Consider the following 13145-nt stretch of genomic DNA (forward strand, 5'->3'; position numbering starts at 1 on the left):
CTCTGGTACTGGAATTAACTCATGTCTTCCTCTGAGCATCTCTCCAGTCTTTACCTGGTACCCATCATTCCATCGATAGATTCCGTTTTATGTTTCTGAAAATGGGGGGCAGTGCCAGGCTACCTGTCAGGGCTTCTACATGCCAGGCCTCAAATCCTGCGGGATTTTACCTTTAGGGAGTTGGGAGCAAATTATGCACACTGGGAAACAAGTTCTCTTTGCTATGCCACCGCGTTCCACATCTCCAGTGTTTGGTCCTGTTTATTACTATAAGATGTGGGATTGAGGTTTATAGCTTAAGGTACTGCTGTCAACTTGCTTGACACTTCTTGTGTGAATTTCCTAGGTAATTGGTGATATTTGTGGTAGGAAGGGTTTGTTTCTGTGGCAACTCAACTCTGCATTATAGCCTCCTGACTACTCAGGGTTTAGGGTTAGTTCTGAACCATTAGCTGGGGATCTGCCTCGCTGGTTAACTCTGAGCCCATGACCCTTGGGTTTGATTTAGCCAGTGCTTACTGAGCACTGACTATTCTGAGAAGGGAGGGGTAAACAGTCATAATCCCTTCATGAGAAGACTTCCGCAAATGCATGATGTTTGGTTTTAGGATGGCAGCCTTGGGCTGTCACTCTAGGAACTTGCTTCTCCTCATATGTAGCCTGTCTTTGCTTTTTGATCTCTTCGCAGGATGAGTGCATGAAGAAAAAATTTCAGGATCTACTGGCTCAGGAAAAGAATTTGATGGCCCTCCCCTTGACTCCCGCTCAGGTATTTTGATGACTGAACTGTAGCCTAGAATTAAATCTCTGATGAGCAACTCTAATGACTGAAGATTCTATGCAGTGGCAGGTGCTTAATGACAGGCTTGGTAACATACACATATAATCTCGGCACTTAGGAGATGGAGACAGGGCATTGAATCTGGACAGAGGCAGGGGAATTCTGAGTTATGGATTGGTTTGGTCTACATAGTGTGACTCTATCTTACAAGTATAGTATAGTAGATACTTATTTTTTTACTTGCTGGCCATACTTGGGATTGAACCTGGGGCCCATGCTGTTTAAGCAAGCCTTCCAGGCCAAGCCAGTGTCTCTATTCTTTGTTTAATTTATGTTCCTGCAACTCTGGAAGATTTAATAATGCAGGTTGTGTTGCATGAATTGGAGCAACAGATATAGAGCTTGTTAATCCAAAGGTCTTTTTCATGGCAAGGTGGAATACCCTGTTAGAGGCACAAATTTACGTTTCTGAAAAATGTAAAACTTGAGCAAGCAGTCTATGATGATTTTCTCTTTCTAAGTTTTTTTTTTTGGTTAGTGAGTAAGATAATGAGTTTTATTGTGGTGATTTCTTGATTGCAGTTTTATTCTTTTAAAGTTCTTTGTAAGCATAAACTAGTATGCTTATTTATTCCTGTTCTGTTTTGCTTTGGTCAATGATCTTGCTCCTTTATTCTTGCTGTTTTTTTCTTGATTTTATAAATAGGAAAATAAATTATGACAGAAAAGATTGTTGTTCCCATGAAACAGCAAAGCTTGTGGCTATGAGAGAGATTAGGTCCCCTATGCACATTGTGCTGGGGGTTGAGCAGGACTCAGTGCGAGGCAAGCCCCCTTTAACACAGGTCAGGGGATGATGACTGAGAGAAGCTGTTGGTGCCGCTGCTATCCGTGTTTAGGTGTTCTTCAGCTTACATCCTGTGTGCTCACATCCTGGGGGAACTCAGTCTTCAGTTGGAGGCATTTTAAAACTTAAAAACTTCCTTTAATAATTCCAGTCTCTGTGACACAATAGTGTGTGAGCTCTCCTGGTACTCCTAACCCCGTGCTTTGCTGGGAGCTCTGACTGCCTTAAATCATGCCTGACCCAGAATTTTGCTAGAGAGAGGAGAGATCCAAATTTGAACTTGATTTTGTATCATTGTAAGGCAAAAAAATAAAACAAAACTCAAACAACAACAAACGAAAAATAAAAAACTGAACATACATTAGCAGTTAGAGATCCCCAGGCAGAGTAGATAAGCATCTTGATTCCAGAGGCATATTAGGAGGATTCATTTGTCGTGACCACTAGTGATTCTTGATCCTTACCATTTCCCATGAAATGCCCCCATGCTATGAGGAGTTTTGATAGAAGCCGTGCTTTTCTTATGAACATTTCTCCCTTTGCTTTATTTCAAGCCTCCCAGTCGAAAGCGGCCCCTGGAACAGGATGTGGAGGATGTTAAGAACTCAAAGTATCGCACCGTATGTGATGAACTGGTTTGAACTTAACTGGTAGCGCACATCTTTAAATCCCAGCACCGGGGAGACAGAGGCAGGTGGATCATTGTGAGTCTGATGCCAGCCTGGTCTACAGAGCAAGTTCCAGGACAACCAGGGCTGTTACACAGAGAAATCCTGTCTCTCAAAACCAAAAAGAAAAAGAAAGGGAAAAAAAAAGGAAGAAATGTGCTTTTTTTTTTATACTGCTGTTGTCTTTTCCACCGAGAAAAGTCTTTTTTTTTTTTTAAGCTATGTATTTTAATGGTGAGAATAACTGCTTTTCCATCACTGATACTATTATGCCCAGATCATGGAGTCCCCCATAACTAACTAGAAGACCAAGGCCTGTATGTAAAAGCAAAGAGCCTTTATTACACAAGCTTGCATACTTGAGCTCTCCATGTGTCCATCACATTGGAGTAGTTGGAGAGTTGGCTTAGTTAGGGTTGGGTTTTTGTGGTAGCAAAGTTCGGGGTGAGGGATTTCTAAGGTTCAGGATCCCTGATTGGCTGACATCTGTATAGGGGTTTCCTGGTGAAAAGCAATGTTTGTGTGATGGCAGATGATCCTATCTACAACTGTTGGAACATTGGGAATTTGTTTTTGATGGTCTGTTCCTGGGTGGTGCCTGGGTGTTCTCAGTTTGTGGTCTTTTTTATAACCAGGTATTGCCTCAGGGTAAACTCCTGAGACTCGGGCCTCTATTGAGCTTGTCATGACTGCCTCCCATAATACACAATTAAAAACTGTGGGGAAAACAAAATAACAAGAAAAAACTTTGTGGAAATTGGCCTCTGGACTTATACTTCACGAATAGCACTTTAGATGAATACCTTTTTCTTTAAAAAAGAATGTTAGGGGTCTGTGTGGAAAGATAGTTTAGTGTTTGAGAGCACCCCTGTAGAGTACTCAAGTTAGGTTATTCACACCCATGTAACTACAGTTCCAGGAAATCTGATGCCTCTTCTGGCTTCTATGGCTATCCCCCCCCCCCCGCCATATTCATGTACACAGATACACATAAACATTAAATATTCTAAAATAATGTTAAAAGTTGTTGTGTTTTTTATATGGGTCTTCACCTTGACAATTGTCACATGTCTGGCTTCTCAAGACATCACTGGTTTTAGTTCAAGCTGAATACAAAGTCTAAAGGTGCGTTAGAAAATCTCAGTCCTGCAGGGTGATGACTACATATCTCTGAGTTCAAGGCCAGCCTGGTCTAGAGAGCAAGTTCCAGAACAGCCAGAGCTACACAGAGAAACCACTACCAAAAGTCTAAGTCCCTTAGAAAGGAAAGGGCATGGTGATGTTGGGTGGCCGAGGAGCCCATGTGGTGGCAGGCATGTTGCTCCTAGTATTGTGAGCCCATGTAGTGGCAGGCATGTTGCTCTTACTGTTGTAAGCCAGTCTGGAATTAATATCAGCCTTCTACAATCTATCCCTGTGAGAAGCAGAAACAGCAAATTAGTGAGTTCAAGGGAAGCCTGAGCTGTATAGTGAGACTCTTGTCTTAAAAACAAATGAAACAAAGAAGTTATCCTCAGACCTATATAGTTTACATCTCTGAACACCTGGGCTTCATTGAGATATTAATTTTCCCGAAAATTTTAAGGTGATTGAGGGGAAACAAGCTCCACTGGGAGCAGAAGCCAAGAGCAAATCCAGCCCTGGGAGCCAACCCAGTCCTGAGACAGACCAGGATTGAGCCAATAACCTGACCATCGGAATCTGAGTGGGAATGAACCAGTTGCCTAAGACATAGAGAGAACAAGTTCCATCAGGAGCAGAAGCCAGAAGCAAACCCAGTCCTGGGACATGGGCGGATCAGGACTGAGCCAATGACAGGATTCAGAGTCAGCGATCACCACAACAGGTCCAATTTCAAGCCAGGGACTTCAGCAGGAGGAGATCCAGACGAAGATTGACAGAAATAGAACAAAGCCAGCAGCCTAGACCAAAGTAGGCCTGAGACAACAAACTCCAAGGGAGGAGACCAAAGCACAGTAGCACTGAGCTACCTCAGGAACAGGAATAATCAACAGGGTAACTAGAACTGTGACACTGACTGTACCACAAGGAACAACCATCTGAGCTTTGGATTCAACAGAACCTCAGACAGTCCCAACCACACCTATAAGAGGAAAAGATGAATAGAAAAGGTAAGATCACATGCTACACCACAAAGAGCAACACAATACCAGTAAAACCTAAAGACCCTACAAAAGTAAGACCTGAACAACCAAATATGGATGAACCAGAAGAAAATGATCTATAAAATAACTTCAAGAGAATGTTTGAAATTTGTAAAGATGAAATAAGAAATTATCTTAAAGAAATGGAGCAAAAAACCCCAAAAAGTTGGAAGATATGAGCAAATTACTTAAAGAAAACCAAGAAAAAGAACTCAAACATATTAAAGAAACTATTAAGGACTTGAAAACTGAGATAGAGAAAATAAAACACAAAGCAAAGGAATTATAGAAACAGAAATCATGAGAAAAAGACCAGCAACCACAAACACGAGCACGAACAACAGAATACAAGAGGTGGAAGAGAGAATCTCAAGTGCTGAAGATACAATAGAGGAAATAGACTCATCAGTTAAAGAAAACATTAAATCTAACCAAAGCTTAACCCAAAATATCCAGGAAATATGGGACACCATTAAAAGGCCAAATCTTAGAATAATAGGTATAGAAGAAGTTCAACTCAAAAGGCACAGAAAATTTATTTAACAAAATCATAGAAGAAAACTTTTCCTTCATAAAGAAAGATATGCCTATGAAGATACAAGAAGCTTACAGAACACCAAATAGACTGGACCCAAAAAATAAATCCTCTCACCACAAATAATCAAAACACTAAACATAGGGAGTAAAGAAAGAATATTAAGAGGGCCGGCTTGTTGGGGTATCTGTCCCGCCCAGTACCCCACAACCGGCAAGCCCCAATAAAAATCACACACAGGACTCCATAAGATTATAAACTGATTGGCCCTTAGCTCTGCCTACTTACTAGTTCTTATAACTTTTGTTACCCCATTATCCTTATCTATGTTAGCCATATGGGTTGGTACCTTTTTCAGATGTCACCTCACATGTTGCTTCCTCGGTGATCTGGGCAGGAGTGGCGGAGGGTGCTTCCTGCTTCCCAGAATACTCCCAGTCTCTTTGCTCCATTCATACTTCCTGTCTGACTTTCCCACCTATACTGCCTGCCTGGCCAATCAGCGTTTTATTAAAATATGATTGACAGAATACAGACAATTCTCCCACACCAAAGAGCTGCAAAGGAAAAAAGCCAAGTAACATATAAAGGTAGACCTATCAGAAATACACCTCACTTCTCATTGGAGATGATGAAAGCCAGAAGGTCATGGTCAAGCATTATGCAGACATTAAGAGACCACAGATGCTAGCCCAGACTACTATATCCAGCAAAACTGTCAATCACTAGATTTCACCAATACCTAGGCACAACCCCAGCCCTACACAAAATATTAGAAGGAAAACTCCAACCCAAGGAAGATGGCTACACCAACAAAACACAATTGATGATATCATAACAGCAAATACCAAAGAAGAAAAAAATGCACAAATTAATATCACCAATGATGAAAACTAAATTAACAGGAGATAACAAACACTGGTCATATCACTTAATGTAAATGGACTCAACTCACCTATAAAAAGGCACAGGCTAACAGATTGGATACGAAAACAGAATCCATCCCTCTTCTGCATACAAGAAACGCATCTCAACCTCAAAGACAGACATCATCTCAGAGTAAAAAGTTGGGAAAAAAATATACCAATGAAATGGACCTAAGAAACAAGCAGGTGTAGCTATCCTAATATCTAACAAGATAGACTTCAAAATAAAATCAGTCAAAAGAGACAAAGAAGGACATTTCATATTAGTCACAGGAAAAATCCATCAAGAGGAAATTTCAATACTGAACACTTAAGCCCCTAATACAAGGGCACCCTCATGTCAAAGAAATACTTTTAAAACTTAAATCATATATTAAACCCCACACATTAATAGTGTGGAAATTCATCACTTCCCTCTAACCACTGGACAGGTCAGTCAGACAAAAAATGAACAGAGAAATAAGAGAACGATCAGATGTTATGACTCAAATGGACTTAACAGACATCAATAGAATATTCCATCCAAAGAGAAAAGAATATACCTTCTCAGCTCCTCATGGAATCTTCTCAAAAGTTGACCACATACTCGGTAACAAAACAAACCTCAACAAATACAAAAATAAAAAGGAATAACCCAATGTAACTTATCAGATCACCATCCTTTAAAACTAGAAGTCAACAGCAATACTAATTCCAGAAAACCCACGAACATGGAAATTAAACAATGCTCACCTGAATCATCAATGGCTCAAGGAAGAAATACAGAAGGAAATTAAAGATTTTCCAAAATTCAATGAAAATGACCACACTACAGAGCCAAATTTATGGGACACAATGAAAGCAGTGTTAAGAGGAAAGTTCATAGCACTAAATGCCTACATAAAGAAGCTGGAAAAAACCTACACTACTGATTAAGAGAACTAGACGGCAGGAAATAATAAAAATTGAGAGCTGAAATTAACAAAATAGAGACAAAGAAAACAATACAAAGAATCAATAGGACAAAGAATTGGTTCTTTGAGAAAATCAACAGAATAGACAAACCTTTATCCAAACTAACCAACAGGTAGAGAGAGAATATCCAAATTAACAAAATCAGAAATGAAAAGGGGAACATAGCAACAGACACGGAGGAAATCCAGAGAATCATCAGGTCATATTTTGAAAACCTGTACTCCACAAAATTGGAAAACGTAAAGGAAATGGACAACTTTCTGGATAAATATCACTTACCACATTTAAATCAAGACCAGATAAGCAAATTAAACAGACCTATAACTGCTGAAGAAATAGAAACAGTCATCAAAAGTCTCCCAACCAAAAAAGGCCCTGAACCAGATGATTTCAGCTCAGAATTCTACAAGACTTTCAAAGAAGAATTAATACCAATACTCCTTAAATTATTCCACACAATAGAAACAGAGGGAACATTGCCAAACTCTGTTTATAAGGCTACAATTACCTTGATACCCACACTACAGAAAGACAATACTAAGAAAGAGAATTACAGACCAATCTCACTCATGAACACTGATGCAAAAATACTAAATAAAATACTGGCAAATCAAATCCAAGAACACATCAAAACCATCATCCACCATGACCAAGTCAGCTTCATCCCACAGATGCAGGGATGGTTCAACATGTGAAAATCTGTCAACATAATCCACCATATAAACAAGCTGAAAAATAAAAATCACATGATCATCTCATTAGATGCTGAAAAACCATTTGACAAAATACAACATCCCTTCATGATAAAGGTCTTGGACAGAGCAGGGATACAAGGAACATACCTAAACATAATTAAGGCAATAAATATACTGCAAGCCAACATCAAAGTAAATGGAGAGAAACTCCCAGCGATTCTACTGAAATCAGGAACAAGACAAGGTTGTTCACTCTCTCCATATCTATTCAAATAGTTCTTGAGGTCCTAGCTAGAGCAATAAGACACCAAAGGGAGATCAAATTGGAAAAGAAGTCAAACTCTCAGTGTTTGCTGAGGATATGATAGTTTATGTAACTGATCCCAAAAATTCTGTAGGTACCAAGGTCTTTTTCCCTTCTTCCTGGCGATTCACAGGGCCGTGTGACCTCCGGCTCCCTGGAGATTCTGCACTAGCACTGGCTTGAGGGGATAGCTTAGGAAGAACCTGGCTCTCTTTGTTATGGTGATTCCACCTGTATTCAAGGTTCTAGCAGTGGGCTCCACAAGCCTGGCCCCTCCCAGCTGATTCTGCCTGAGGCGCAGGGGCCTTTAATTCTCCTTCTCCTGCTCCTGTTGGGAGGAGGCCTTGCCCTTCTGATCCCCCTTGCCCACTTTTATAAATACCCGACTTGAGTTTAATAAAGTGGCCATTTACTCTTGGTAAGTGAGCAAGGTCTCTTTTTGTGTGTCTGTTTTAAACCCTCAGGACAGTCGTCCATTCTCATGGGCCCGAGTTTGGGAAGGCACGCGCCTGGATCAGGTGTGGGTATCCACAGGAAGGCGGGGGTCCTACAAAATTCTACCAACGAACTTCTACAACTCATAAACACTTTCAGCAATGTAGCTGGATACAAGATTAACTCAAAAAAACAAAAACAAAAACTAAAAACAGTAGCCCTCCTGTACAAAGTTGATAAAAGGGCTGGGGAAGAAATCAGAGATTCCACACCCTTCACAATAGCCACAAATAGCATAAAATATCTCGGAGTAAGTAACTCTAACCAAACAAGTGGAAGACTTGTAGGACAAGAAATTTAAATCTTTGAAGAAAGAAACTGAAGAAAATACCAGAAAGTGGAAAGATATCCCTTGCTCTTGGGTAGGCAGAATTAACATACCAAAAATGGCAATCTTAACAAAAGCAATGTACAGATTCAACGCAATGCCCATCAAAATCCCAGCAAAATTCTTCACAGACCTCAAAAGAACAGTACTCAATATGGAAAAGCAAAAAACCAAACAAACAAATAAACAAAAAACAGGATAGCCAAAAAAATCCCGTGCAATAAAAGAACTTCTGGAGGCATCATAATCCCTGACTTCAAACTTGACTACAGAGCTACAGTACTGAGAACAGCCTGATACTGGCATAAGAACAGACAGGAGGATCATTGGAACTGAATAGAAGACCCAGATATCAATTACACGTCTTTGAACACTTGATCTTTGATAAAGAAGCAAAAAATATCAAATGGAAAAGAGAAAGCATATTTAACAAGTAGTGCTGGCATAACTGGGTATCAACATGTAGAAGAATGAAAATAGACCCATATCTATCACCATGCCCCAAACTCAAGTCCAAATGGATCAAAGACCTCAACATAAGGCCAGCTACACTGAACCTTATAGACAAGTGTCAAGTTGAGAGCATAGGCCCCAGCCCCTTGCATCTATTCCAGCCCCCAGGCCTCATCTGGACTCCAAATTCCAGCAGGCCAGGACTTGATCCCTTCCCAATGTATTTAAATGAGCCCCCAAAAGAGTAACACATGGCCTCCCTTTTTCTTCCGGTGATTGATGATCTTGTTCCCGTGGTTTCCTGGTTCCCCCTTGGGGCCACCTGAGAGCACAGAACCCCCATTAAACCTGAATATTTCTTATTTTGGCTTCTTTTGATTTGGCTTGATTGGCAGGGAGCTCGTGTTCGGAGATATTTCTAACAATGAGAAAGTGGGAAGTACACTTGAATGCATTGCCAAAGGGAACCACTTCCTAAATATAGTCCCAGCAGCACAGACACTGAAGGAAACAATAAATGGGACCTCCTGAAACTGAAAAGCTTCTGTAAAGCAAAGAACATGGTCACCAAGACAAAAATGACAGCCTACAGAATGGGAAAAGATCTTCACTAACCCCACATCAGACAGAGGTCTGATCTCCAAAATATACAAAGAACTCAAGAAATTGGACACCAAAAGATCACATAATCCAATAAAAAAAAAATGGAGTACAGACCTAAACAGAGAACTCTCAACAGAGGTATCTAAACTGGTGGAAAGACACTTATGGAAATGTTCAACATCCTTAGTCATCAGAGAAATGCAAATCAAAACTGTCTTGCATTTGTAAGAATGGCCAAAATCAAAACCAATGATGACAACTTATGCTGGAAAGGTTGTGGGGTAAAGAGAACACTCCTACATTGCTGGTGGGAATGCAAGCTGGTACAGCCCCTTTGGATGTCAGTGTGACAATTTCTTAGAAAATTAGGTAACAACCTTCCTTAAGACCCAGTAATACCACTTTTGGGTATATAACCAAAGGATTCTCAATTGTGCCACATCTATATTCATAGCAGCTTTGTTTGTCATAGTCAGAACCTGGAAACAACCTAAATGCCCCTCAACTGGAGAATAGATAAGGAAAATGTGGTACATTTACACAATGGAGTACTACATAGCAGAAAAAAAAAAACTGACATCTTGAATTTTGCAGGAAAATGGATGGAGCTAGAAAACATTATTTTGAGTGATGTAACCCAGACCCAGAAAGACAATTATCACATGTTCTCACTTATAGGTGATTTTTAAACATAAAGCAAAGAAAACCAGCCTACAAACCACAATCCCAGAGAACTTAGACAACAATGAGGACACTAAGAGAGACTTGCATAGATCTAATCTACATGGGAAGTAGAAAGTAGGAAAAGAAAAGATCTCCTGAGTAAATTAGGAGCATGGGGACCTTTGGGGAGGGTTGAGGCAGGAGGGGAGAGGCAGGAAGGGGAGCAGAGAAAAATGTAGAGCTCAATAAAAAAATATTTATTTTTGTTTTGTATAAATGAGTTATGTCTGCATGTTTGTACATTTTGTGGGTGCCTTATGCCCATGAAGGCAACAAGAGATCACTGGAGTTACATATGATCATATTGACTCTGGGATGTGAACGCAAGATCTCAGTAAAAGCAGCAAGTTCTCTGAATTCAAGGATTTTCCTTTTATCTTGAGCCCTGAACTGCCAAAAGTAGCATTTCTTGTATTCTATAAGCCTGTCTGCAGGGACAACCCTTTGACATGGCAGAAATGGAAACGTTGTTGGTGGCCCACACTTTACCTCATTAAAAGTGGAATTGTTTATATGGCTGGAGTTAGTAGCCACCAGAATACAGGGAGTTCTAATGGAGACTTCTCTGTTTCTGTCCATTGTAAATGTAAATTTGCTGGTTGATGATAGACCACACTAGGTTGCTGGTCAGGCTATCAACTAAGCAGTAGCTTCAGAAACTCTTTACCTGGAAAAGACAGTCATGCTGAGCACACATCTGTTCCTGAGAGTGGTGGTTGGTAGTTCTAAGGCTGTTCAAATGTTCTGAGGTTTAGCTGGCCTAGTGCTGGGGGCTATTGGCAATTGAGTGGCTTGAATATTTAAGGCTGTAAAGCTAAGGAAGACAAAAGAGGGGCCATAGATTCGTGATAGGTCTCTCTAGGTATTAGAGCCTGGGGGAAAGAAGCCCCTACAGTGGATTTTAGGGCAGAGGTTATGGTGAGAAGAGCCACAGGTTGTTGATATAAAGAACCTGACTTCCCTGCCAAGTACTTTGGTATGCTAATAGGCAACTTTAATAGCCTTTTGATCCCAGTGATCCCCCCTTCCCCATTATAGGGCCAATCTTTGTAAACCTGGCTGTCCTGGAACTCAGAGAGATCTGCTTGCCTCTGCCTCCTGAGTGTTGGGTTTAAAAGCATGTGCCACCACACCCAGAAACCTCAGTTTCTTTTGGTCCCGACACTGGGTGAACCTTTTTCTTCCATAAGTGGGAGCTAGATGCACTTGGGTCCATATATGGAAAGAACTACATGAGAAGGAAGCAATCACAGATTGAAGATTCAAAACTTATTTGATTGACAGGTTGATCCAGGTGCAGACAAGATCCCAGTTGCAACTATGCTTGTAGGTGAGATACCATTCCAGGACCTTAGTTATATGTTCAGGGATATTCCTTTTTGTTTACTCCTGAAAGACTCCCGTGGGCGTCTTCCTTCGGGAGAGACCCCGTGCCCAAAGAGCAGTCAAAAACACGCGGCCGGATGCAATCAGCAAGAGGTTTATTGAATACGCAGGTACCTGGGGCGACAGAGTCTCTCGGAGGACTTGCGCGCCCGCAGGTTGGGGTGAGGGGTTCTTATAGGAGAGCAAAAAGCGAGGTTTACAGAAGCAAGATGCAGGGTGGTAAATTCTTAACCTAAATAACAATGAGGGGACTACTTAGCGGTTTACTGTTCCTCCTATCCTGCCCCCCTTTCCTGGCTGGCGACCAGATGTCTGATTGCACAGCCCCTGACTCGTGACGAGCCCCGCTTTATACGTCACTCAGGCCTTGCAATCCTCTCTTTCTTTGTTCCTATGGCCAGTCCATAAATCCCCTGTCTTGCAGCCAGATAAGGCTGTCCTTGCTCTAACCTCAGGTATCTTTGCTCAGCATTCCGGAGGCCCTGAATTAAGCTTGTTATCTGCTCAGCATTCTGGAGGTCCTGAACTGAGCTTGTTATCTGCTCAGCATTCCGGAGGTCCTGAACTGAGCTTGTTATCTGCTCAGCATTCCGGAGGTCCTGAGCTGAGCTTGTTATCTGTGAACCTTTGCAAAACGGTATAACTATGGTTAAAACGAGTTGGGGTCCTTCACTCCAGATTGAATTTATTTGTGTCACTTACATGTGGAAAAGACAAGAGGAACAGCCAGCTACATAAAACTTCCAAGAGTATCCAGGCAGTGGCACATTCCAGGAGGTAGTTTGAGGCCTTCTAGGTAGTATGGGAAATAAATTCCAAGATATTCTTTACCGGTAGGGGAAATGTTCTCTTTATTATTTTTCCTGCTAGTTTTTGGTGTGTGTGTGTGTGTGTGTGTGTGTGTGTGTTTGTTGAGAGAGATCCAATGTAGAGAGAGCTGTAGGGAGAATGGTTGGGCGAACCCCTTCCTGCTAATTACACCACAGAGTTTAAAAGCTGATTTCCTTTTATTAATTTGTTTTGTTTTTTTGGAGGGGGCACTTTGGAAAGATGCAGCAGAAATTATACCTGCAGTTTGGGACAGCCTGTGTGTGCCAGACATTGTGTGCGCATTATTATTTTTTATGTGCATTGGTGTTTTGGGTGGATATATGTCCGAGGTGGTTGGGTACCCTGGGACTGGAGTTACAGATGTTATCATTCATGATGTTGGTGGCCCTAGGCAGTTCCCAGGAGGGGCTGCAGTGACAGGAGGCCGCAGAAGGGTCCCTTGGCGGATGGG

The 13145-nt window shown here is 41.3% G+C and overlaps 1 protein-coding gene across 3 annotated transcripts in view; it reads left to right on the top strand.

Annotated features, from left to right (window-relative positions):
• Chek2 (checkpoint kinase 2) overlaps window positions 1–3319 on the top strand; it is a 44476-nt gene extending 41157 nt beyond the window's left edge. For all 3 annotated transcript variants that reach the window (XM_048450798.3, XM_048450807.3, XM_048450816.3), the window contains 2 exons: window positions 689–769; window positions 2183–3319. In XM_048450798.3, coding sequence (XP_048306755.3) covers window positions 689–769; window positions 2183–2269 — 168 coding nt within the window. In that variant the 3' untranslated portion in view covers window positions 2270–3319. The remainder of the gene's footprint in view (window positions 1–688; window positions 770–2182) is intronic.
• The last annotated feature ends 9826 nt before the right edge of the window (window positions 3320–13145 follow it).

The sequence above is a fragment of the Myodes glareolus genome, chromosome 2, assembly GCF_982192425.1.
Source record: "Myodes glareolus chromosome 2, mMyoGla1.1, whole genome shotgun sequence".
Lineage (NCBI taxonomy): Eukaryota > Metazoa > Chordata > Mammalia > Rodentia > Cricetidae > Myodes > Myodes glareolus.